Genomic DNA, 25835 nt, shown 5'->3' with positions numbered 1-25835 from the left:
CTATATTCTTCAAACATGTCCACATCATGAAAGATAAAGGCTGTGGAAACACTTCGGATTAAAGGAGACTAGAGAGACATGTATACAATATTTGAGCCTCCACTGGAGGAAAAATATGAGATTATTGGGTCCAATGACAAAACTGAAATAAGAGCGATAATAAGTATGCCAGTGTTAAACTTACTGAAGTTGATAACTGTATTATGGTTACATGAGAGAATATACTTAAGAAATACTCACTGAAGTATTTATGGATAAGGGACCATGAAAACTAATTCCCCAATGATTCAGACAAAAATTATATATGTTAAAGACACAAAGCACTCAAACATAAACCAATGGGTCAATCTGATAAAGAATACGTGGGTGTTCTTTGTACTGGTCTTATTATTGCAACTTTTCTATTCGAAATCATTTCCAAATTAAGTTTCTAAAAATTGAAAAGCATTGTGCCTTACGACACTTAGCTCCCAGCCTATAGAAACATGTAGGTAGGGGTGGGGAGGGGGTAAAATTGGAGGGCCTGGCTGAGTTTAGCAAAGATGCAGCCAAGCCTATGGGAAGGAAGCACTAGAAGGAAGCTTAAAGGACCACTGATGCCACTGACCAACCACTGCTTACCCTCTGCTTCCTTGAGGCCAGCCCTAGAGCTGGTCCCCACACCAACAAACAGGCTTACAGCAGAGAAGTTCCATAAAAAGGGATTTATTGCCAAACTTCAAGAAAGGCGCTTCATAAACAGAAGACATGGAATGCTATCCTCCTCAAGGCGGCAGGCCAGGCAGACCCTGCATATTCCCAATTCTTCTACCCCTCCCCTTGGGGCCCAGGTCACCAAGGCACAGGAATCCCATAAGAACCCCATAATGGCATTAGGTCACTGAGATGGCCCCAGAGCTACTTGCTCAATCTGGTCATTTATCCGAGGAGGAAACTGAGGCTCTAGTCCCTGGAAACAGGTGACTTGGCTAAAGCCCCAGCCGGTCCAGGCTGCTGGTGGGGGAAAGCTGTTCCCCAAAAGAAGAGTGCAGGGGGCCATGTGACTAGGCACCTGATGCCATTCTTGCTTTCATACTGAAGGCAGATGGAGGGATAGGCAGACCGTGGCATGGGAGCCTCGTTTGTCCAAAGAGTGTAGTTTGAGAAGGCCCGTGGGGGCTCATGGGTCAGGACATTGCTGTTCACCTCCACCTCTGCCCAGTATAGGCTACAGAGTGGATATCTGCCCCTCTTGATCCCTGGCCACTACCCTCAAGAACAAAGTAGAAGTACAGTAAAGAAGGCATTGACCTGTACTGGCAGGTCTCAGTGGGCACGACTGGTGGTGGAGCAGTGGGCAGAAAGGCCAGGACATGCAGCTGTGACCCTCCCTGTCCTCTTCCAGTAAATAAAAGTGCACATGCTAAAAACCCCCTGAGCAGGCCTTTCAGAAGCTGCTCCTACTCCTATAGGTCCCAGGGAGAGTGGCCGTGCTTCAGGGCCTCTGCACCTAGATGGAGATTGGGTGTGTTCCCAGAGTCAAGGACAAGTGCAGGGAGAATTGGGGTGGAGGGGAGGCGACAGATAGGGAGAGGCCCAGGCTGCGGGCTTGGACCAGGAAAGGGACAAAAGGAAATGCCCCTTCCACTAGGAAGTTCAGGAAGAGCAGTCCATCTACGGCCTGAGCCAGAGGGGAAGAGGGGAAAGGGAAGTGATTTCAGGCCCCAACATACCCCCATCAGCATCCAAAGAAATGATTGGGATGTTGGGCCTGTTTGGGTTCAGGAGGAAGCATAGAGAGCCAGATATAAATCCCATCTGGGGAGGCACAGAAGTTGAGGTGGCTTCTCCTCTGAAGGTTCATTTATAATGAAGTAGGTACAGGATTTTCTGGTGTTGACCTCAGAGCCATTCTCGGGTTCACCTCTACAGGAAATGTGCAGGGCTGGACACAAGCTGGTCCAGGGGGAGAGACTAGACTAGGAGACCCTTCTAGTTCTTCCTCTACCCTGGAGTCCTCCAATCACAGTTCACCAGAGAGGAAGGCCTGCAGAATAGGAATCCCACACAGATGCCTTCCACCTGCCTTCACAGGCCCTGGCTGGATTCCAGGTCTCACTCAGCTGACAGAAAAACCTATAACTTGGACCCAAGGCCTTGGCAGCTATTGCGAGTAGGTGGGTAGGGAGGGCTAGTTATGGCTCAAAGCTGCCTCTGCCATGACGCTCTCTGCCCGGGAACATCTGGATGTGGGAGCTGTGGAGGGGTGGGGAGGAGGGGGGGCTCAGCTGTGCTCTATTCAGAAGTCAGGAATGTAAACTACTGGGGGTGGGAAGCAGAGATGATGCCACCCCCAGAAACCCCAAGTGCCATGCTAAAGCCCTGGGGCAGTTCAGAACAACCATGCAAGCAACCAAGTGTGTGCTCCCTGCCCAAGCCCAGAAACTGGGCCAGATAGTCAGATAGTGGTCCTGGGTGGCTCCTGGCACCGTTGGCCAGGGCAGGGCAGGAAGGATACCAGGAATCTCCATAGTTCCTGGCCATACCCCCAACATGCCTGATGGCCTTTCTACGGCCTGAGCAGAAGCATGTTTTTTGGCAGGGCTGGGCTTTGATGGACTGGGTTGGCTAGGAGGGACCACGCCCTGGCCTGGCAGGCCCTAGGGTGCACTTCTCCGGTAGAGGGTCACCAGCTCTTTCCGCTTTTCCTGTAGCCCAGGTGCTTCCTGGCTCATCTCTCCCAGATCTCTGATTTCCTGCAGGGCTTGGGTGGCCTGCCTCAGCTGCTCCACAGCCTGGCTGAGCAATGTCTCAGCGCTCACAGGGGCCGGCTCACTGCCCAGCACCTGGTTCAACAGTTTCTCCGTCTGTTCTGAGGCCACCTTCACCTCCAGCTGGGCCCGATACAGCCGTTCTCCAGGCTGCCATGGACGCCGGGGGCCTTCCCCAAGCAGGTTCCCCAGGGAGGAACAGCGGGGATGGAAATGAGATGGCAGGTCCCAGCAGGGCAGTGCTGTGGACGTTGTTGCATCCTTTGGGGTTGTTTCTGGGATGCCCGAGGCCTGGGGTGGATTGACGGGCTCCAGACTGTCATCCACGCCATTCACTGACATCTGTGCTGGATCTGGGGCTGAGGTGTCAGAGGCCTCAGGACTCTGGGCTGGCCCAGAAGCCGCCATCCCACTCATGGAAGCTCTCAGTTTCTCTGATAAGATCTTGGGTGGGGGTGTAGGAGGCTTCCCACCCTCCTTGGGCACAGCCTCAGAAGCCTCAGAACAGGGCACCTGGAGTTCTGTACTCTCAAAGTCAGGGGCGTCCTCGGGGCTGGGGTTCTCCCAGCTCACCTTCAGTTTGTCAGGCAGGACCATGCTGGGGGTCTGCTCAGGGCCACTGTCCTCCTGTACTGGAGTCTCTGAGTTTGCTTGGTGGGACTCAGAGCTTGCTGAGACAGGGGATGGGGCTCTCTCCCCGGCAGGAGTCTCCACTCTGTCACTGAGGCTGGTGGTCTCCGGCAGTGGGGAAGGCTTGGTAGGAGGCATAGGGGGCCTGAGTGTCTCTTGGGGCTGGGCTGCATTGACATCATTGCTGGGGCCAAACACTGGCGGCCCACTATCTGGCACGTCGAGGTCCAGGCGCGAAAGCCCATCAGAAGCTGCATTGGCTACCTGGTAAGGGACAGTATACAGGTGTCATCTTGGATGACTGGCATTTGGATCTGTGCCCACCCATAAGGTACTCAAGTCCTCCCATCCAGGCTGCCCAGGCCCCCAGCCTCCCACTCTCCACATCCTCTGCCCTGGCTTCCAAGGTCACATGATTAGATGCTGAAGTGATTCTCTGATGAATCCTCTCCTCTCCCTCACTCCCATAGAACTCCCTGTTTTGGAATCACAAGCCAGGTCAGAGATAGGTTGTCGTCTTGGTGCCCCAGCCTGTGAAAAAGACTGCTTTTTAGTGGCAACTGTACTGGTCTGGGCAGCAAGAGACATGGCTCCAGCCCTGTTTTTGACCCCTTTCTGGCTCTATGGCCTTGAGAGAACTCCATCTGTGCAAGCACCCATCCAGGGGGGCAATGGGACCAGGACTCAAACACGGCCTCCCAAGTTGTCTCGAGCCCACTTACTTCTGCTTCCCCTCTCTGGAGACCGCTGTATGATCTGCCAGCCTCACGCCCAGCCCTCCAGCCCACATCTCTGCAGCCTTTGCCTGCCCAGCTGCTCAGCAGCCAGTGCCTACTCTCCTCATGCCGTCAGATATGACCCCAGACACAGGCAGCCCCATACCGCAGCTGACCGCCAGAGAAGAACAGCTGCACTGAGTTGGCAGCTGCCCCGCACCTGGCCCGAGGGACCTACAGAGACACCCAGCAGCCCCACGGCCATGGAGACCCTCCCAAGGAGCCTCAGAGGCCCCGGAGCAGGGCTGGGCAGGAGGCCTCTCTCAAGGTCCCTTACAGTGGGGGTCTTGGCTGAGAACCCCACTCCCATTTACCACAGGGGATCTGGCCAATACATACACTTGCTCAGTCACTGGGACAGGAGTGCCTCTCTGAATTCTTCTCAGGGGGTCCTTCTTCCCAAGACTGGGCCTTCCCCAACACGTAGCCCTCCCCCTCGGGCATTCCCTTTCTCTCTGGCTACTTCAGGCATTCCCTCTGTGGGCTTTATTCCCTCAGCTGACAGACGTGTCATTTCAAAAACAACCAAAAACATTTCAAAAACAATCTCCCCAATGACCTCGGCCCCTTCCCTTCTCCCTCTTCCCTACCACGGTCCCCTTCCCTCTGGCACCCCCAGCTCTGCACCCCTTGGGAAACCTAAGCTGAGCCCTTCTCTGATGGGGTCACCGCCTGCCGCTTTCCCCAGACCTGCCCCTGTGACTTGTGGATGTCAACCTGGCTGATAACACATCCTGTGCCCTTCTCTCTCTGGAGGTGCCATTCACCTCTCTGGCTTTCTCTTCCTTGGCTGTCTACTGCCTGCCCCATCCCCCCCACCACCAAATATAGCATTTGCCGAGGTTCTTTCCTGGCCTCCAAAATCTTTCCCCTCACCATCCACCCGCCATCAGCAACATTGGTCAAAAAAGGGCTCTTCCCTTACCCTCACAGTGCCCATAACTTCTCCCAATTCCTGGTCCAGGGCCTCCATTCGCCCAGTCAGGCTTGGGGCACCTCTGACAACCCTCCCCTTCTGTCTGGCCCACCTCCCCTAGCCCTATATTCAGTGGCAAGCCCAGATGTCTCTTGCTTCCCAGGGTCTCTCCCATTGGCCCCTCCTGAGCCCTGGAGGGCCCACCTCCTCCCTCTTCTTCCTGGCCCCCTGCCTCTCTCTCCCTTAACCCAACCCACGCTACCCTGGGCATCAAACTGACCTCTGGAATGTACCCTCCTATCCATCCCATCCCCAGCTCCTGCACACCCCAAAGGGATGTATAGTCAAAGGGACTCAGCACGCCCTAAACCCTCCTGCCTCAGCTCAGGTCATTCCTGTGGCCAGAGAGCTCCCTCACATCAAGTGTGACAACTGAAGCCCTTCTTGTCCTTCATGGGTCAGCTCAAGTGCCAGTGGGCCCTCTGTGGTCTCTCTTGCCTGGCTTCTGAGAGCCCTCCTCTGTATAGAAGTTAGTCATAACTCTGCTTGAAGCAGTCTGTGGACAGGTCTTTTCTCCATCTGGAAGCTGAGCTCTGAGAAGCAGGGACCAGCCTCAGGGTCTTAGTGTCCCTTAGGGACCAACTCTGAGTAAGGGCAATGTGCAGACTCAATAAGCAAAGCAGGTACATCTACACCCCAAGCACATATAACACACGAGCCTCCACACACAGACACCCCATATACCACTCAGAAAGCCCCAGCTTCAAAAGTCTCCAGGAAAAAGGTGGCCCCAAGCTTGGCTACCACCCTAAGGAGCTGTGGTCCCAGGCTCACCTGACCTCCTACCTGTCTAAGCTGGGACAAAGTCTTACCTCCTTCAGGTGGACTCTTGTAGGTGGCCGGCGCCGCTGGCCCCCACGCACCCGGTCCCGTGTCACATGCTCCAGTGCACAGCTCTTGTCTACTTTTACCTGGGAAGAGGGAATAAGGTTAGTGCCCAGCAGGCCTTGGGGAGAGGAAGAAATGCCCAGACATTAACCTGACTCAGAGGCACGGTCTACACCCATATCTTCCCTTTATAGGGTCAGGGCCCTACCTCTGGCCCTCTCTTTAAGGCACCTCCCTGTGTCTGGACCTCTGCTTTGCTTCCTGTCCCTATATTGTCTTTGTCATCTCTCTGCCATCTGAGGCTCTCCCTTTCTCTGCAGCCACGCTCTCTGCCTCAGTCTTCCTGCCTGGATATGGGCTACTAGCCCTTGCCCTTCAGTATACTTGCGTATATATACAAACAGCCCTGAGGCTGTTTTTATGCTTAGCTATGGGAGCAGAGAGAAGGCAGCCCATGATCCCCTGGTGCCTGCCTTCCAGAAAATGGACCCAGTCCTTCTCCCAGGTCCCTTGGGGATAGCCCAGGAGAGAGCAAGGCCTCTGCCCCTTTTGGGCCAGTGTGTCTAGAAGACAGAAAATCCTCTCTGATGGTAAGGAAAGACAGTCAGGAGTAGTTGGGAAGAGTAAATAAGATTTGCATGGGAAGTCCAGACTCTGAACCCCGAAGTAGCTTGTCCTTGATGGGGAGTATGGCTAAGACTCTTCAGCCCTTAGGTCAGATTCAGAGTCAGGCCCACCTTGGGTGGGGATGAGGGTGAGGTTCAACTGTCTCTGTTCCTGACTGTTCCACCAAAACTGGGCTGACATCCAGCCCATGTTTCTGGGGCCTCCAATACCTACAATATGCTCTATCACCCCTCACCCATGAAACGGGGACAGTTTCTCTAGCTAGTGAAGGGCTGGGCAAGATACAGTCTCATAAAACATGACATAGAAACCACGGCTGTGAGTCAGGAGACCTGGGTGTTAAGAGGGACTTGCTTGGGAAGATTCCTCCCCCCAGGTCTTAGGCTTCTGCAATCCAAGGGGTCAGTTTAGGTGGACCCCAGGTCAATTTTAGCTCAAAGAGCTACAAATCCATGATGTCAGAGACAATCCACCCTAGGAGATCTGGCCCCATGGGATACCCTGCCTACCTCAAACCTAATCACAGCCACTGGTGCTAGAGTCACACTACAGTACAGGGGGCTAGGTAGTCATTGCAGACAGATGGGGAGGCCCAGGGCCAAAGCCAGCCCAGCCTGGACTTTACAGCCAAACTGAAAAGAGAGCTTTCAAGCTCTCAGACACCCCCCACCCAGACCCCTCTGGCCTGGGCCCACCTGCTGTTTTCAGCTGAGGCTGGGTTGGAAAGGATGCATGGCTGCCACCAGTTAAATTCTACTCTCCACCTATTCACTTTTTACTTTAAAACAAATTAATTTCCTGACACCTCAGTTTCTTCATCCTTAAAATGAGAACACTTTGAGGGGTGTTGTGATTAAATGAGATAACAACAGTAGATGTCCCAGTGTCTGTAGCATAATCTCAGGGTTGTCTGAAGTGGGGGGGGGGGGGGGGGGGGGCAGGATCCTCTCTGAGATCACACATGGCGGGAAAGGAGACACAGAGCCATCCATAGGACTGCATCGCACCTCATCAAAAGCCTTGTTCTTGCCTCGGTTGATCCCTTCATTGAGGGCTTTGATCCAGGATTCCTTCTCCTCCCCACTGGTTGCTTGAAACTTGATGTCACTGACCTGCAGGGGACATGGATGGGGTAGATGGCAGATGTTTAACAGAGTTCACATTTGGGGTCTTAAGGAAGTTTCCCATCCCAGATCCCAAAGTCTGTGATGGCACAGCTGGTCAGGAGCAAACTGAAATGTCCCCCCACAACAGGTCTGACAAGGGGCTTTGGGGGAGGGGAGGAGATAGATCAAGCAGAGAAGGGGCTGGCTCTCAGCATGATGCTGCCAGAGATTTGGATTCAAATCAGCCTTGCCCTGTGGAAAGAGCCAAGATCTGGTCTTATTCCATGTGACTTCCCCAGACCAGCTGCCTGTTTTTTCCATAAAGTAGGAGCTGTCCCAGTCTACATCCACACCAGGCTGAGTACAGTGACAGAGGTGACGGGTGTGAAGGGTGTCCATTGGTGAAGACCCACTGGAACCAGGGCCACATGCAGCTCTCCAGAAGGCCCCACACTCAGCCCTGGCCAAGTGAAAAAGTCCCAGGGTATCCTTTCTGGCCTTGAATCATAGGTTGTATGAGAGAAAGGGCACTGAAGGTCAATTTCAACCCCCTCATCTTACAGATGAGGAAAACAGAGGCTCACAGATGGGATGAGACTTGCACAAGGTGACATAAAGTAATCCCATGACTCAGGACTCTACACCCCATCCCACCCCAGGCATCCCTTCTCATCTCATGCAGGAGCTCCCAGTTCTTACATTAGAATCAGAGAGGGGTACCTGGCCAGCTCAGTCGGTAGAGCATGTGACTCTTGATCTTGGGGTTGTGAATTCAAGCTCTATGCTGGGTGTAGAGATTACTCAAAAATAAAAAAAAGGGGCACCTGGGTGCTCAGTCATTTAAGCATGCTGGGTGTAGAGATTACTCAAAAATAAAAAAAAAAAGGGGGCACCTGGGTGGCTCAGTCATTTAAGCATCCGACTTCGGCTCAGGTCATGATCTAGCAGTTTGTGAGTTCGAGCCCCACATTGGCCTCTGCTGACAGCTCAGAGCCTGGAGCCTGCTTTGGATTCTGTGTCTCCCTCTCTCTCTGCCCCTCCCCTGCTCACACTCTGTCTCTGTCTATCAATAATAAATAAATGTTAAAAAAAGAAACTGCTTAAAAAATAAAAAAAAATTGGGGGGCACATGGGTGGTGCAGTCGGTCAAGCGTCCTACTCTTGATTTGAGCTCATCATGATCTCACCATTCGTGGGTTTGAGCCCTACATCGGGCTCTGTGCTGGTGGTGTGGAGCCTGCTTGGGACTCTGTCTCTCTCCCTCTCTTTCTACCCTGACCCTCCTTGTGCGCGCGCGCGCTCTCTCTCTCTGTCTCAAAATAAATAAATAAACTTTAAAATAAAATAAGGAACACCTGGGTGGCTCAGTTGGTTAAGCATATTACTTCGGCTCAAGTCATGATTTCACAGTTCGTGAGTTGGAGCCCACGTTGGGCTCTGTGCTGGCAGCTCAGAGCCTGAAGCTTGTTTCAGATTCTGTGTCTCCCTGTCTCTCTGCCCCTCCCCTGCTTGCGCTCTCTCTGTCTCTCAAAATTAAACATTAAAAAAATGTTTTTAATAAAATAAAATAAAATAAAGTAAAATTAAATTAAATTTTAATTTTAAAGTGTTTTTGGGGTGCCTAGGTGTCTCAGTCAGTTAAGCATCCGACTTCAGCTCAGGTCATGATCTTACAGTCTGTGAGTTTGAGCCCCATATTAGGCTCTGTGCTGACAGCTCAGAGCCTGGAGCCTGCTTTGGATTCTGTGTCTCCTTCTCTCTCTGCCCCTCCCCCGCTCATGCTCTGTCTCTGTCTCTCAAAAATGAATAAATGTTTAAAAAATTTAGGGGCGCCTGGGTGGCTCAGTCGGTTAAGCGGCCGACTTTGGCTCAGGTCATGATCTCATGGTCCATGAGTTCGAGCCCCGCATCGGGCTCTGTGCTGACAGCTCAGAGCCTGGAGCCTGTTTCAGATTCTGTGTCTCCCTCTCTCTGACCCTCCCCCGTTCATGCTCTGTCTCTCTCTGTCCCAAAAATAAATAAACGTTAAAAAAAAATTTTTTTTTTAATTAAAAAAAAATAAATGTTTTTAATCCTAAAAAAAAAAAAAAGAAGAAACAGAGAGCAGCTCAGAGAACCCCCTCCCTGCCAGGATCCAAGATCAGACAAGAATTGGTAGAAGGAGCAAGACCACACAAACAGAGGGACCACTTTGCATGGCAGACACAATAGCAGTAGGTGAGTTGGACAGAACACTGCTTACAGCTGGCTGACCTTGAGCCTTCGTTTCCTCATCTGTAAGGAACCTGTGAGGCACCACAACCTGCCTCATGGAGCTGTGAAGATCAAATATGTATCTGAAGTGTTGACTGTGGAGCTGGGCATAGAGTGAGTGCTCAGCAATAGGCATTATCACTGTTGGGGGCTCAGGTGGTTAAGTGTCCGACTCCTGATTTCAGCTCAGGTCATGATCTCACAGTCTCTGAATTCGAGCTCCGTGTCAGGCTCTGTGCTGAGAGTGCAGAGTCTGCTTGGGATTCTGTGTCTCTCCCTCTCTCTGTCTCTCTCCCGTTTGTGCATGCACTTGCTCTCTCTCTCTCTCAAAAAGAATAAAGAAAAAAAAAAGGAATTATCACTATTGCCTTCCTTCTGACAAAAGAGTCCCGGTTTCCTCATCTGGGTAAAGGCATAATGCCTAACCCAAACAATGCTGAGGGAATTAAACAGGACTGATGCCAGGGTCCCCGCACACAGTAGGTATTCAGTAAATAGTTACTGAATGAATGAGCCAGTAAATGAATGAACTGGCCCAAAGTTCCTTCCCTTGCCCCGTTTTTGGGTCACTGCCCACCCTGACCTCAAGATGCCCTAGTTCTTTGTCGGGCGGGTCGCCAACGTGCCCATCCCCCACCCTGGTGTTAGATAGCGCCTTCCCTCCGGACACCTTCAATGTTATGTAACACCACAGTCTGCCTGGCCCCCGCAGCATCCTCGTTATATAACTTCTTCCTGGCTGCTGCCGCCTCCTCCTCATACAGGGCCCTGGGTCCCACCCACCTCCCCATGCCAGGCACAGCCAAATGCTCATTTGCATGACCAGGGTAAATTCGATCCTGGCAGCAGATCTGCAGTTAAGTCAGAAACCCCAGGGCACCTTGGCAACTGCCTCTTAGCCCAGGCATCAGGGCTGCAGGGGGCTCAGGGAGGGACGGTGCAACATCCAGGCTCTGCAAGGGCCTACCCAGCCCTGTGATGGGGACTGCCAGAAAGGCAGCCCAGGGCCAGCTCCTTGGAGCCTAGCTGCTGCTCCTTCTTGCAGGCTCCGAGATGGTGGGGCCCCTGCTCAGTGGAGGATTCAGCATGCCGGAGAGCTGCAGAGGCATACCCTTGAAATCAGCCACAGATGGAGCAAGAGTAGGGCAGAGAAAGAGCACTGGCCTGGGAGTCAAGCTAAGAGTTCTAGTGCCACAAACCCACATTGCACAGGCTTATGCACTACTTGGGGCCTCAGTGGGACAAGATCAGAGGCCCAACCCAACCTGCAATCCTTCCCCAATGACCAGCCCACCTGAGGCAGGCCTGGGCATGGAAAAGGGGTCAGCCTGTGTTCTCTTATTCATTCATTCATTCATTCATTCATTTATTTATTTATTTATTGAGACGAGTTGGGAAGGGGCAGAGAGAGAGAAGGAGATACAGAATCCGAAGCAGGCTCCAGGTTCCTGAAGCAGGCTCCAGGTTCTGTCAGCACAGAGCCTGTCGTGGGCTCAAACTCACAAACTGTGAGATAGATCATGACCTGAGCCAAAGTTGGATGCTTAACCGACTGAGCCACCCAGGCGCCCCAGCCTGTGTTCTCTTCTGCTCCCTGTGAAGGAGGTGGCTTCAGGAAGACCTATTGTACTGGCCAAAGGAACCCCCTAGGAGAGGGAATGCAAGGTTAAATGGGACCCAGTCCCACTCTAAGGAACCTTGTTATCCTGGCTGAATGAGCCAGGCATCCCACAAGGGGGACCAGAATGGGGACAAGTGGAATACCAAGAAGTTGTTCCTCTGGCCCCACCCCTGGCCCTATGTCCTAAAGAGCCACAGGCTACACAGGTCCCTCTCAAGCCCTTCCAAGAAGCCCTGGGGCACAGGCCCTGCTTGGAGTTTCAGAACCAACAGGACTGGCCACAGAATAGGCCCACATGGCCTGGGAAAGAGGGGAGGACAAAATGGCAGAGAGGAAAAAAGTGGGAGGGGGAGAGAGGCAGCAGGAAAGAGGAACAGGCCAAGCTGGCCGAGACCAGCAGGGCAGCAAGGCCCAGCTAGGCCACCCTGCTTCCTGGCAGCGTCCGCCTGTGACCTCATGGCAGGGGTGTGGGGATGGGAGGCAGGGGGAGAGGGGCATGCAAGACACTGGCGTCTTTGTTTATTTGATTAGAGGCGGGGGAAAAGGCGGCCTCAGGACCAGACAGCCAGGGTCATGTGACCTCCTGGCCAGCGTGTGGCCTCACTGAGGATGGGGAACACCCAGGGTGATAGGAAAGGAGGGTGAGAAGACATGGGAGACCTGGTGCTCCGGGCGGTCCGCATCTGACCCTGCTGTCTGTATGAGTTCCTCGGGCGCCGAGAGTCAGGGAGAGCTGGAACTGGATGTGCTGTCCTCCCACCGCCCTGCAGCCCCCACAACTTGCTCCACAGACTCATCTCCCTGACTTATCATCCTGTTCCCAGAGTCACCCAGAGCCAATCTGAACTCTCGGCAGGATTGGGGGGTGGAAGGCAGGGTGTTGGCCAAAGCAGCTAAGAATGCAGCTGCACAAATAGGCCTCTCTGAAGGTAAGTCCCACACTGAGCTAGGCCCCACCCACCTAAGCCCACCATCAGCTGATTGTCAGAGCTGGGGAGAGAAGAACAGCACTGGCAGAGGACAGAGAAGCATGACCCCATCTGCCTCACATCCATATAAGCTCACTCAGAGAGACACAAGAAGACCCAGGCAGACCCATGGTCAGGTGAACACTCACCTCTACATAATGTACTCTGCATGTCACTCACACACATACACAACTACAGTGCCTGCTCAGAGAGGAACAGGCAGGGGCTAACTGGCCTGAAAGACCAAAATATGGCTCTCCTCTTCTTAAGAGCCCTAAGCAGCAGATGTCAAGTGAAACCTGGGCTCAACCCCCAATTCCCAGAGCTCCACAGTTGTTTCTGTGCTCCACCCACTGCAGAGTAGGACAAAGGGTTAGTAAATAACGCACCACAGCCTCCTCCAGGGCCCCAAGCCCCGAGCCCCAGCACTCAGAGGACTTAGGCTCCTGGGCCTTAAAGCTGGGGGAGAACAGAGTAGCCTCCAGCAGGCCCAGACCAGATGCTCCCCAACCCCCAGCCTCTGTGACTCAGCCTGACTCTGCGAGGCTCCACATGATGTGCAGGGGTTGGGACGAGGCGTGGCCCAGCTGCAGATGGGCGCGAGCTGGAAAGAGGTGCTGTACATGCCTGCCTCAAATCTAAACTCTCTCCTGACATCTGTGAAACTATACCATGCATCAACACCCACCCAGACTCCCTGCCAGAGAAATGTGCAAGCAGCAAACATCATCTGCATACACAGCATGTCCCAGGGGGAGAACCTCCCAGGCAAGAGACTTTCTCCGGCTTCAGCCAAAAAAGGAAAGTGCAAAGGGAAGAAAGCTGGGGGGCCGCAGGTCTCTGAGCACTGAGTCCAGGACGGAGGCAGGATGGGTGGCCCACCCAAGAAGGCCTGAGATGAAGTGGAGGCCATAGCCTCCCCTCTGCCCCAGACTGTATCAGTGCTGCAGGCCTGGTGGGCTGAAGGCCTCAGTCCCCAGCTTTTCTGTCTCAGCCCCTGTGCCTCATGTGTCCAGGATGTGGGGAAAGGCCAAGGACCCCACCTCCAACTATAGCCTGGGAAGGAGACCCCAGTGCCTGGAAGGGGAGAGGGGACCAGACCTCAAAGCAGTGCCCCGAATGCATCTCCTATCAACCAGGCAGTGGGGAGACTCCAGGCCAAAATGAGCAAAAGGTCTAACCTGTGGCAGCCTCTGGGTTTGAGCCTCAGCCACACTCCAGAGACCCTCCAGGGGCTACCTCCAGGGGCTACCTCCAGGGGCCTGGCCTGCATTAGAAAGCCTTCCAGGGGTGATCTTCCCAAACCAACCCAGGTGGACCTGGAGGAAGGTCAGACAGCAGTGGGCATAGCCCTACCTTGTTCCCCGGGGATCGCTGCAGGATAAAGCGGTGTTTACGCTTGAGGAGGGCACGAAGGTCCTGGCACTTCTCATAGCTTCCCAGCTCCACTGTCTCCACACACTTCTGCTCGTCCTGGGGAGGGAGATAGAGGGGCCATGAACTAGTGAGAGCCAGATGCACCCAGACCCTCCAACACCCAGGCCCCACTGCAGACCCTGATCTCAGTCAGTGAGGGTATCAATCCATCAGAAGGCAACCTTGAGCTGCCAATCAATCACAAGATGTGGTATTCAAACCCCGGCAAGTAGACAGTGTTCAGTCCATGCTGGCTGGAGGGAGGCTCAAGGCTCAGCATCCACATGAGAAATGGGGCAGCCAGCTTGGAGGTGGGTAGCGGGGCCGACTCAAATGTGCCTAAGGCCAAAGGAAGAAACAGGGGAAGCTAGAGAAGCCTGCCTGGCGGTCCATGTAGGCCCGGAGGCCAGGCAGAGATTTGTGGAAGAGGCAGCCTGGAAGAGGGAGTAAGATATCACAAAATGAGAGAAAAAAAAAAAAAAAAGAAAAGGCTTTCCAGGCAGAGCCACAGAGGGAAGTTTGGGGCTGCATGCCTGCCTTTACCACAATGATCCTGAAGTGACTTCCCCACTTGGCATCTTCCTCTGCTGACCCCTGGCTAGGTGAAGAGGCCACTCTCTGTGGCCTACACAATGAAGATGGCAAGGGTTCCTTCAAAAGCAATCCCCCCACTAGCCTGCCACCCTGAGGCCTCATCACTAAGAAGACCAGTGGCCAGAACAGTGGGCCAGCCTCTTCTAGGCCACCAAGGACACTGGCAGGGCTGCCTTCCTGCCCAATAGCCCTGGCACTTGAGTATTTTCTCCATTTGGGCTCCACCTACCAGGTGCCTCTCCAGCAAGCTGCCTGGGACAAGCTCCCCAATGTTGGTCAGTTGCTTCCTCTTCCAGGGGAGACCCAGATGGAACAACTTCTCACTGTGCTGCATTCTCACCCTTGAGCATCCAGGGAAGAAGAAGCCAGCCCTGGGGGTGGGAGTTAGAGGGGAGAGCTGCCCTAGATGCTGGCCAACAAGTTAAGGACATGCTTGCTACTGGACATCACTCAGAGAGCCAGCAAAAGCATCCCCAGGGACTGCGTTGGTGCTCTGCCATTTTGGGTGGAATATCTGGGAGGCAGTGACTCAACTGTTTGCAGAGGAAATGCCCTGATTTCCCTCCATGATCCTGATTTCCCTCCATGATAATCTGCATATTTTAAGAAACCCTGACACTTAGCAAGCACTTTTGCATCTCTGATTCTCCTGAACCTCTCAATCACCTGAAAGCCCAGAGCCCCAGAATTGACCTCACTGTATACAGAAAGAGAATGAGGCCTGGGGGCGAACTGATTTGCCCACGAAGCATGGACACAAATGCAAGGGGCAGAGCCAAACTCAGACCTATATCCTGATGCCCAGGCCGGAGCTCTTTCAAGCACACCACACTCCTCCCAGCCAGTCAGAGGCTTGGTGATCAATGCCTTAGCAACAGGTTGCTCTATAGTAGTGGTTCTCTACATGTAGTACCTGGGCCAGCTCAGTAGCACCACCTGAGAACTTGTTAGAAATGCCAATTCTCAGGCCCCATCCCACTAAATCATAACCATAGGAGAATGGACCTAACAATCTGACTTTTAGCAAACACCTCAGGTGATTCTGATGTATACAAAAGTTTGAGAACCTCTGCTTTACACCGTAGAATCTCAACCTTGTTAGCACCTGGGAGCTTTAAAAACTCCAATGCCCAGGCAACATCCCAGACCAATTTCATCAGGACCTGGGCATGTGGAACCCAGGCATCAGTATTTTTCAAAGGAAAGCTAAGGGTGATAACCACTGACCTGCTCTCTGTTTGGCCCCTCAAGGGAAGGAGAACAGACAGATGGTCAGGGTGGCCTGATCTTTCCCATCCAGGTTCAGTTAAGTGTCTTTTCCCGTATTTGCCTCCAAGCATCTCTTTGCAGCCCCTAGTCTCCAATCCTTTTCAAGTTCCTCCACTCAACATGAAGACTAGTAAGATCCAGGAAACTCTCCCGCCATACCCACAAGCCTGAGCCCTGATGCTTTCTCTCCTCTGAGGTCCCCCATCCACAAAGCACCTGCCAGGAGCAGGCACCATACTAGGTTCTAGGGACACCATGCCATGGGGAAGAACAGTCCTCTAACTCCCTGCTGGGCATCTCTCTCTACCCTGTGCTGCATGTGTCTGCTCTCTTTTCTGCCCTACAAAGGGCAGCCCTCAACAGGGGCACACATAGGACCAGTTTGCTGGACTGAATACCTGACTCAGAGTAAGACCCCAGGAAGTCCCCTCCCACCTGCATCCAGAGAAAGGAAGCTGCCTGGGGAAGGATGCCCAGTCCCAGAGAGAGTAGCTCCCCATGTGCAGAGGCCTCCCTCAACTGGACAACTAGTAGCCCAAATATACCCTCCTCTCTCTGAGAACAAAAAGTCAATCCATCCCCACCACCCGGCTCCCCAGGGTTGCCTGACCTGGGTCTCCTCTCCACCCGAAACGCTGAATCATCTGGCCCTTCTGCAGCTCAGAAAAACGGATAAACCAGCAGGCACTGGGCGGGGGCAGCATTTTTGGAATGTCAGCCTCACTGACAGCAAAGAAACAGCCAAGAGTCATTTGCACTCGCCTAGTTCCTTACATCAGAAAGAGGAATTGAACTAATAAGCATTTCTCAATTCCTACTCCTGGGCCAACCTCCCCCACCCCTGAGTGCAAAGTTCTTGAAACTGCACTGAGGTTTTTAATAGTGATTTTTTTTAAGCCTGATTTAGATGTTTCGTGTTTACGGGATGTAAAATCCTTCCTGCTTCCCAGCTGTGGCCAGGTGCAGAGACACAGCCCAGGACAAGTCGAGCAGCGCCTGACAGGCTGACAGCTTGGGGGCTTGTCACTCAACTATTATGGCAGCTGGGACTGGAGGAAGGTGTGACAACTGCCTTTATTTATAAAAATATCCCCCTGCTGCCGCCACAGCATATCCTAATTTGGTGACGGCAGCGGTTGAGAACATCTGGGGGGCTCCCTGCATAATTCATTCCCTTGCCCTCCTCCAGCTGCTTCTCTGACACCCCAACTCCATGAGCCTGGGGACTCACGCAGGAAAGGCAAGGTGCTTCTCAAAGGCAGTTCCTCTAAACAGTTAGATCTGGTTGCCCAACCTTTCTTGGCCTGGGTCAGTTATGAATTTGCCAAGATAACCTGAGGGATGCTCAGAAAGGATGAGAGGACAGGCAGAATCCCTCTTCTGCCCCCAGACCAGTTCTTCCCCATGTATTCCATCTGTCAGAGGCACACAGTGATAGCCCACTTTCAGTGGATGGGCCTTCTAACAGCCTCAGTCCCAGAACACAAACAGCATCCACAAGCAAAATTCATCTTTCCTCCTCAGATCTCACCTAGAGCTTCATCGACTCTTACTTAACACACAATTTTAACATCCTTGGTTGTCCAAGTTTCAAGCCTACTGAAATGAGTAGGGGCACAAGCCTGAGGGGGGAGCTGAGGTCTCTGAGAAGCACAAGGACAGCAGAAGTGGCGACTGGCACTTGATGTTAAAGGAAAGAGAAAAGCTGAGAAGTACAGTCAGGCAGTATAGGATAATCTGATGATAGGGGACTCTGAGCCACGAAGGAAAGACTCACTTTAGTCCAACACCTTCTGTTGAATAAGGCAGAGGATATTCAACATATTTTAGAGGATTTCCACCAAAAATAAGTTTCAGAGTTTACTCGCCAGAATCTATGGGTAGAAAGAGCACTGGATTTGGTTTGGGTCCCAACTCCTTCATTCACAGAGATGCTGAACAATCATTTGGCCACCTTGGGCTTCAATATCTCCCTCTATAGAATGTGATGTGATGACACCCTCACGGGACTACTATGAGCCTCATATGAGAGGTATGCAAGAACTCCAAACAAGCAAAGTTTTGGTTGAATGGAAAAAGCTCTAGTTTTCTGGAACACTCACTCATGTTGAACCTAGCCCAATGCCAAGGAGTTACAGCATAGAAGTACACTGAGGAGACACACACATTTCTATGTACATACACTTCAAAGGGCCCCTCATGCACGAGCCTGAGACTTGCACCTGGAAGTATCGTCCCCATACCATAGAGACCCAGAGAAGATCAGGCACTTGCCCAAGGACTCAGGTCTCAAACCAAATCCAGTTGCACAGCATGTCAAAAGTGGAGCAGGTGTTCCAGTCCCAGTTCTGGGATCCTTCTGCTGGCCTGGGCTGCCATCATCCCTTTGCCTCCTGCCCCAGTAATCCCAACCTCAGGGCCAGGTGAGTCCTTACCTCATTCTCGTAGACCAGCAGCTGGGCCTGGCAGAGGAGCAGATATCGGTCTTTCCAAAGCCCCAGGAGGCCTCCACTGCTCTTCTTGATCCAGCCAGCCTTGTCGGCCATCCTCGCTCCCCGAGGCTTCTCGCCCCCTTCCTTCACACCCTGTAAGATAACAACAGGACATGCCGTGAAAGCTGCTGACATGGGGTCACACAGTCCGATGGCCACACAAGGGATATGTCCCTCTGCTGGGTACCTACTCATATCATCCCACATGAGCTTCCCCACAACTCCCAAGGCAGGTATCCTTCCTTAATCAAGTATCAGAAATAACAGTAATAGAGGTGCCTGGGTGGCTGGGTTGGTTAAGTGTCCAATTCAGCTCAGGTCACAATCTCACAATTCATGGGTCCGAGCCCCACATCGGGCTTTGTGCTGACAGCACAGAGCCTGCTTCAGATTCTGTTTCCCTCTCTTTCTCCCCCTCCCCCGCTCACATGCACTTTCTCTCTCAAAAATAAATAAACGTTAAAAACAGTTATTAAAAAAAGAATTAACAGTAATGACAACAGCAACAACAATAATAATAGCAATAGCCACCTCAATACTGAGCCACACATCATCCCATTTAAACGATATAACTACTCTGAGGTGGAAGCATCATTATTCACATGGTACAGCAAACTGAAGCTCAGAGAGGTACAGCAAACTGTGTGACTTCCCAAAGTCACACAGTGGGACAAACAAACCCAGAAGTCAAACCAGGTCTCTGACCCCAGGTTCTTCCAGCTCCACCATTCTGCCTCATGGATTCATTCAACCAGTCCACAAACGCTATACTGAGCACTGACAACGTCACTGGTGCTGGAGTAAGCAGGAAACAATAAAAATAATGCATCTCTGTCCTCATAGAGCTGGCGATGCAGGGAAGGAGGAGCTGAACAAACACCAGACATAAATACATTAAGGAGCATGAAACGCTATGAAGGGAACAGTGAAAGGGGCATGAAGAAGGGAGTGAGAGTGGACAGTGGGGGACCTGGCTCAGGTCTGGGTGGCCCAGGAAGGCGTCCCAGAGAAGGACCATTCAAGCAGGAGAAGAAGGATGGAAGGAAGCAGGCAGGCAGTGGTAATCTGCCTCTCCATCCCTGCCCGTCAAGAGAATCCATTCTACGGCTTCCTGCCCCAAAGCAGGGGGTCCTCTGCTCTTGGTCCCACCACAGGCCAGGACTTATGGGCGGCCATCCATCTGGTAAGGGCTCCAAGGACTCTGCCTTCGACCACAGGCTGGTATAGGAGGTAAACTCAAGTCCTCTTCTCAGACATGGGCAGCCACCCTGGAGCCTCCAGGCCAGCCCTCAATTATCTACTTAGGTGGCTGGGTGTCAGGTACATGCCTTTCAGATGGGCTCATTTCACCTCTGGTCCCCAGCACCTAGCACTGTTCCTTTACACATAATGGGTGCTTGAGAAATATCTGTGAAATGAAAACAAAAATACACCGATTTGCTAACCACTTTGCTTCAGTGACTGGTGCCCACAGCAGTGAGTGTGAAGGAGAGGGTAAAAGAGAGGAGGTCAAGAGCGTGTCAAATCTAGAGGATGCTAGAAGGAAATTAGCACTGACTAATTTTGAGTACTTTATAATTTACATAAAGTTCAAAAAAGGGGCCCCAGTTAAAAGGAGCATGCCTCTCCCCAGGGATACCCTGTGGCCACAGCTGGCTTTGGAAAGACAAGCCCAGGCAGAAGCCTGGTGAGCTGTCAGGGGCTGGGCAAGGGGCTGGGCACCTCCCTGCTCGATATCATGGCAAGGGAGCCCCAGCTTGGCTCTCACTGTGGCCCCACCCCTCTGAACTGCACACTCCAGTGGTTGAGAGTCTGAGCTTTTGACACCCAAGTCACACAGACCATAGGCAAGTCACTTAACCTCTCTAAGCCTTAGTTTCTTCATCTGTGAAATGGTGATAATAACAGAAGTTGCAAGGATTTTAACTCCATGAGGGCAAAGATTTTTGCTTTGTTTCATGCAATATCCCCAGTGCCTAGATAGCATCTGGCATACAGTAGGTACTCAATAAATGTTTGTTGAATAAAGATATGGCATATAAAGAGGTGCCTAGAATACCCTAAACTTGGGAAATGGTATCTGTCATTGTCACTGTTGTTGTCACTGGCATCCCTTCCAGCTTTCAGGGATGTTTTCCCTGGGCCTGGTTCAGAATTCGGGAGAAGGCCTTTATGGGCTTAGCTGCTGGGTCTCAGTACCCTAGGAGCTTTAGGAATGTGGTGTGCCCCTCAGCATCTCTCCCTAACTTGTAGATGACTAGAGAAGTGGGGAAGTCAGATGGTCCCAAAGTATCTTCCCAGATGGGAGGAGTGTGGAAGTGGGAGGCTTGCCTATAGGCCAGTTCTGAGCCACCCTGACCACGGAGAGAGGAGACTTCAGCGACCTTTGACAAGAAGGGGGAGGCTCTCACATCCTATCGTGCACCACTCCCAACACCAGAGACCCTGTATTCAGCCCCCATTAGCTACACGACCATGACTGGCAGGGGCCTCATCTCCTCAGTGAGCCCTACAGGCTGGCCCAGGCCCAGGGCTAGAAGGGAAGAATGGGAAACCCCACCCCACATTTCACACATCACACCCCTCCATCAGCAACTACAGTGGCGCTGTTGGCCACCTCCTCGGCCTGCAGACTCTCAGTGTCTCTTGCACAGAGCAGTAGGCACTGGTCTCCCACTGCTGAGCTCCAAGCTTGCCTCCTGCTTTTCAGGGGCCCACCCACCACCCCATGGGATCTCACACCCCTTTGTAAACTCCTTCCCCTTGTGACCTCCTAGGCCTGCCTCACCCACTGTCTGACACGTGAAAACTTCCTGTCAGCTGGAAGCTCCCAGGGGGCAAGGCTGAAAGCTTGTGCCTTAACCACTGTCCTCTCAGGGTATAGCAGAGCAGTGCCCAGTGAATACTGGGACTGAGTTAGTAAAGAAGCCTTTAGGGCTGGGTGGGAACAGGGTGGGACTGAGGGGAGAAGGCACTTTGGGGATGTGGGGGGAAGTGACAAGGGGCTGGAGATGGCATGAACCAAAGCCCAGGAAGGGTCTCCTTGTCAGGAATTAGCCACAGCAACAGCCACCAAAGGGAGGCCTGGCTAGAGGCCAGAGTCCTGCTTGCCGGCTACCCTCCACCCTGCCCCTCTCCCTGCCCCTCAGACACTTCCACCAGGGGGCCTGGCTATGCCCCAGTAAGTTTTAATAAGTGGCCCCTCCTCTTGGCAGGGCTCACAGGGGAGGTTTTGTCTTGCTCAGCCCAGTTTCACGGCCTTCTCTCCTCTCATTGACCAGCTGACCACTGTTCTTCCTGTTTCACCCTCTCTCTTCCCACCCATCCTCACTCAGACCCTCCCTTGCCCACTGTGAGCAGCTCCTGAGGCACCCCTGAGCACCAGACTGGCTCCCCTTTGCTTGAGGTGGGAAGATCTCTGTGTCATTCCTTTAGGACAAGAAAGAAAAGAAAAAAAGAAAAAGATGTCAGGTCACCCTAACACTATGCACAGAAGGGAAGGGAACAGGTGGAAAGCCACAACACAGGCCATGGTGGAAAGACAGAGACAAGCAGAAGAAACCTTGTTGGCACCTCACACCACAGAGAGCTTATGACAACCTTTGCCCTTTAAGCCCAATGATGTGCTGACCAAACTCTGCTAAGATCCCACCATGTCAGAGCCCTGGGATGGGGTTATCAGAGAGGAAGCATAGACTCTGCCCTGAGGGAACTTGCAGTCTGAAGGGGGCAACAGAGACCCTACAAGGTAAGTCTTCAGTCTGAGGGTGGGGAGGGCATCCCCTGCTCTTGAGGGCCCCAGCCTTTTGGGAGAACATAGGACCTACCCGGAAGGAAACATGAGTCCCAGCTCTCTGGTGCAGTAGGGGTTTGGGGTTAGTTTAGGAAGTCCTTGCAGAAACTAAGGTTTTAGTAGGAGTATGAGGCAGGCAAGAGACACACACCTTGGCCCAGAGGAGAAGGGAGGACACAAAGGGTATCAAGAGACCCTTCATTCAACCCCTTCATTATGGAATGAGAAAGTATAGCCAGAAAGGGCAAGAGATTAGCTCAAGGTCACAAAACCAGGGCTGGACAGGACACTGTCCTGCCTCTCTCTAGATGGACGTGGACAAATGAGTCGCCTGGAGCCACTAGAGGCCGAGGCAGGGAAAGGCATGACTGAGAGAGAGAAGGTGGGGGCAGAACCCCAGGGCAGAAACAGGAAAGAAACCCTAGGTTCTGGGTTTTCAACCTTACTCCAGTGGCTGCAACAATATCCCACATCTATATTCACAGTTTTCAAAGCTTTTGCATGCATATCATCACATTTCTGGATTGCCCACCTCCCTCTTTTTGTGGATGGGGAAACTGAGGGCCTGAGAACTCAAATGGACAAATGCCCAGTGTCTGGACCCAAACTTCTTCACTAAGCCTCAGCCTCAGCTTGGTAGCCTCAGACTACCAAGCTATTGCACAGAGGAGGTCAGTGAAGCTGAGGGGTTTGGCACTAGGGTAGCTGGGGCCCCCAGAGAGAAATGTAAGCTAGGGGGAGGGCTGCAAACAGCCATGTGGGAGTGAGGTGAGGCCAGCCTGAGGTCATGGGGCAGAGCAGGTGACTATGATCTAAGAGGTGTTTTAGAGAAACAAAGATGGGCAAGCACTGAGACCGAGAGAAACAAGAAGTGATTAGGAGAAGGAATGGGAGGACAAGAGTGAGGGATGCCTAAGACAAGGCAGGAGATAGGGAGCCCCTCTGTGTGGGAAGGAGGTGGGCAAGCCCTTAGATGGCTCAGGTATATGGGGAGCTCTTGGCATCTGGGAGTCAGTAAATGGCAATGTTAGAAACTCAGGACTAGAGGGAGTGCAGGGCTGGGCTGAGCTGGCCAGGAGACAAACCATTGGCCCAGGAGGCCCCAGGAGAACTTCCCTTAATTGGGGGCCAGAGCAGATCTGGAGATGGAGTAATCCTGTCCCACATCCTCTGGGAGAAGGGGAGGGGCCACAACCAGACAGTCTAACCCTCACAGCAGGGGCCTGGGGTGGGGGAGGGCAGCCCTACCCCTGTCAGAAAGAAACCACAGCAAATCATAGTGGCCTGACTTTGCCCCCTCCTTCCACCCACTCTGAGAGAAGGGGACACAATCACACAGGACCCAGGGAGGAGGCCAAGCCCTATATTTTATAGAAGAGGAAATGCAGGCTGAGAGGGGAAGTGACTTATCTACCATCCCACAGAAATGCAGGGCCTGGCCTGGAAGGAACCCTGACAGACAGTGGCCCCAGGAAATAGGGAGCTGGACACTGATGGGGACACGGGCAGCCTGATCCCCTCAGGGCTTTCCAACTGGCCAGGGTTACCCCAAGAGTGAAGCCTTCATTTTTTCCCTCCATCTATCCAGGCAAACACATCCCCATCCCTTGGGCTGGGAGGGACAAAAGCTGAGATCCCCTCAGAGGACAAGAAGCAAAGTTCTTGAGAGTCAGCAGGTCCCGGCTCCAATTTATTCATTCCACATGTATACATTAAGTGCTCACTGTATGCTTCGGTGATGGGGCTGATGGGAGAACTGAGTTTGCAATTCAAGGGCAGGGGTCACTGAGTGCCAGAGCCGACTCCAGATCAAGAGGGTCCTGAGGGGGAAGAGGGAAGCTCAAGGCTGCCCAGCTCCTCCAGGGAGTTGGCCCTCCCAAGGATGTGGGGAAGGTAGGGGCCAGGATCAGCCCCTATGTGGGCCTGATTCTGGGGCAAGGGAGAAGATAGGAGAAAGAGGATCACAGGGACTTATACAGGGGAGAAAAAGGCAACTTCTCCAATCCTCACCACCAGACACGGTCACAGACTCAAGATTCCTTGACACAGGGACTCCAGACCCCACAGACTCTCCAGGACACTCAATCTACCCCTTCAGGATCAGACCCGGCCGACACGGGGTGTCAACGGTAACCAGGTTCGAGCCCAGTTCCAGGCCACTTTCAGCAAGTTATCAACTGACCAGAGCCTCAGTCTCCCCCTCAATCCAATGCGAACTATAACAACCGCGATGCCCACAGCTGGTGTGAGAAGCCAAAGAGATAACGTAGAAGGATGTGTCTGCGAAGTGCGGGACACGGAACACTACCCCCACCCCTGCTCTATCTGCCTAGCCTCAGCCTGGAGAGATGGGGGTGGGGTAGGGGTTAGGTGTCGGAGTCCAGAGAGAGAGGGCTGATCGGAACAAGGGCCTGAGCCTGCGACCCCAACAAATGTAAGGGTCTCGAAGACCCCAGCCCAGGCCCCCCCCCCCCCCCCCCCGTCTGGCCTGGCCCTCACCTCCTCCTCCATCGCGAGTCCGCAGAAGTCCGGCCGCTCCGCCGCTCACTCCCCGCGCCGCGCGGGCTCCGCCACCTCCATCCACACCCGGCCGGGCGGCGGCTCTCAGCGTTCTGTCCCGCGGGCCGCCCGGGGCCCAAGAAACTTCGGGGGGGCGGGGTTGGGGGCGGGGAGAGGCTTCCGGGGGCGAGGGGGCGGGGCCCAGGGAAGGGACTAGCAGAGCTGGGAGGCCCAGGGCTGGGGCGGGAAACGGGTGGGGCGGGGCCGGGGCGGAGGGGTGGAGCCTGGACGGGGCCGGGTGGGGGTTTGGGGACTGGATGGTGGAGCCAGAAGGAGGAAGCAGGAGGGGTGGGCGGAGAGAGATTTCCCCGACCGCCGAGGGAGAGGGACTGGAAGGGGACAGAGGGTGCGGGGACCGGGCGGAGGGAGGGGGTGGGGGCTTCCGGCTAGAGGCCGAAGAGAGGGACGCGGGCGGGGCCCAAGGGCGGGATCGGGGTGGGGCAGGACCAGCGTGCGCCCGAGGCGCTGGCTGCTTGCGCCTTTGAAGTCTCCAGGCCCCAGAGGGCTGGGGTTGCGGGACTGGGCCATGCCGCCCTGGGCGGCCCAGAGATGGGAGCATCAAGAGGCTCCTCCTCTTTCCTCCCCGACGCTGGGGCAGTGGCGACGACTTGGTCCTCTTCTCCCAGGAGCCTCCTGGCAGGGCTGGGCCTGGACCTCTAGTCAGGTCCGGAGAGTCCGGTAACGCGAAGACGGGGCTGGGAGGCTGGACTTCGGGGGAGGGAGTCTTCCCCTGTTTTTCAGGGATCCTCAAATGCAGTGTTCTCCCGCCTTCATTGGACATTGCTCAGAGCTGTTCTCTCTGGTTCCTATACCTGAGGGTCACCCTCCACCCACCCCCACCCCCATCCAGCGGTGATCTTGCAACCTCGACAGCCTTGCTGGGTGGGAGTGGAGTGTTAGTTATACCGCGCGCCCTCATTTTATACTTGGGAGAAAGAGGCCCAGAGAGAGAAAGTGACTGGCTACATCCCAACCTCCAGCTCCCCTCCTACCCCCCACCCTTTCCGTCTCAGCTCTCATAGCCAACCCTGCCCAAGCATGCTTGTGCAGGAAGAATTAAGTATGTGTGAGATCAATGGTGACCTCCTTTGGCTCTAGCTGCTATAGCAGCAGCTGCACCAGTTGACCAAGCTCCCCTTTCACTGCCTTCTGCTGGTCCTCAGGCCCCCAAGCCACT

General features: G+C 53.6%; 1 protein-coding gene across 1 annotated transcript; it reads right to left on the bottom strand.

Annotated features, from left to right (window-relative positions):
• Positions 1 to 689: 689 nt before the first annotated feature.
• PLEKHO2 (pleckstrin homology domain containing O2) lies at positions 690 to 24750 on the bottom strand. The gene is made up of 6 exons (XM_086710943.1): positions 24599 to 24750; positions 18250 to 18399; positions 13892 to 14008; positions 7595 to 7699; positions 5945 to 6043; positions 690 to 3644 (listed from the first exon to the last, which is right to left on the bottom strand). The coding sequence occupies exons 1-6, from the start codon at positions 24608 to 24610 to the stop codon at positions 2640 to 2642; spliced, it is 1488 nt and encodes a 495-aa protein (XP_086567069.1). The 5' UTR covers positions 24611 to 24750; the 3' UTR covers positions 690 to 2639.
• Between the last annotated feature and the right edge of the window lie 1085 nt (positions 24751 to 25835).

Source organism: Puma concolor, chromosome B3 (assembly GCF_028749965.1).
Source record: "Puma concolor isolate L17-30 chromosome B3, mPumCon1.1.hap2, whole genome shotgun sequence".
Classification (NCBI taxonomy): Eukaryota; Metazoa; Chordata; class Mammalia; order Carnivora; family Felidae; genus Puma; species Puma concolor.
The sequence above is the reverse complement of the archived record's forward strand: the minus strand, read 5'-3'. Positions and strand labels throughout refer to the sequence as shown.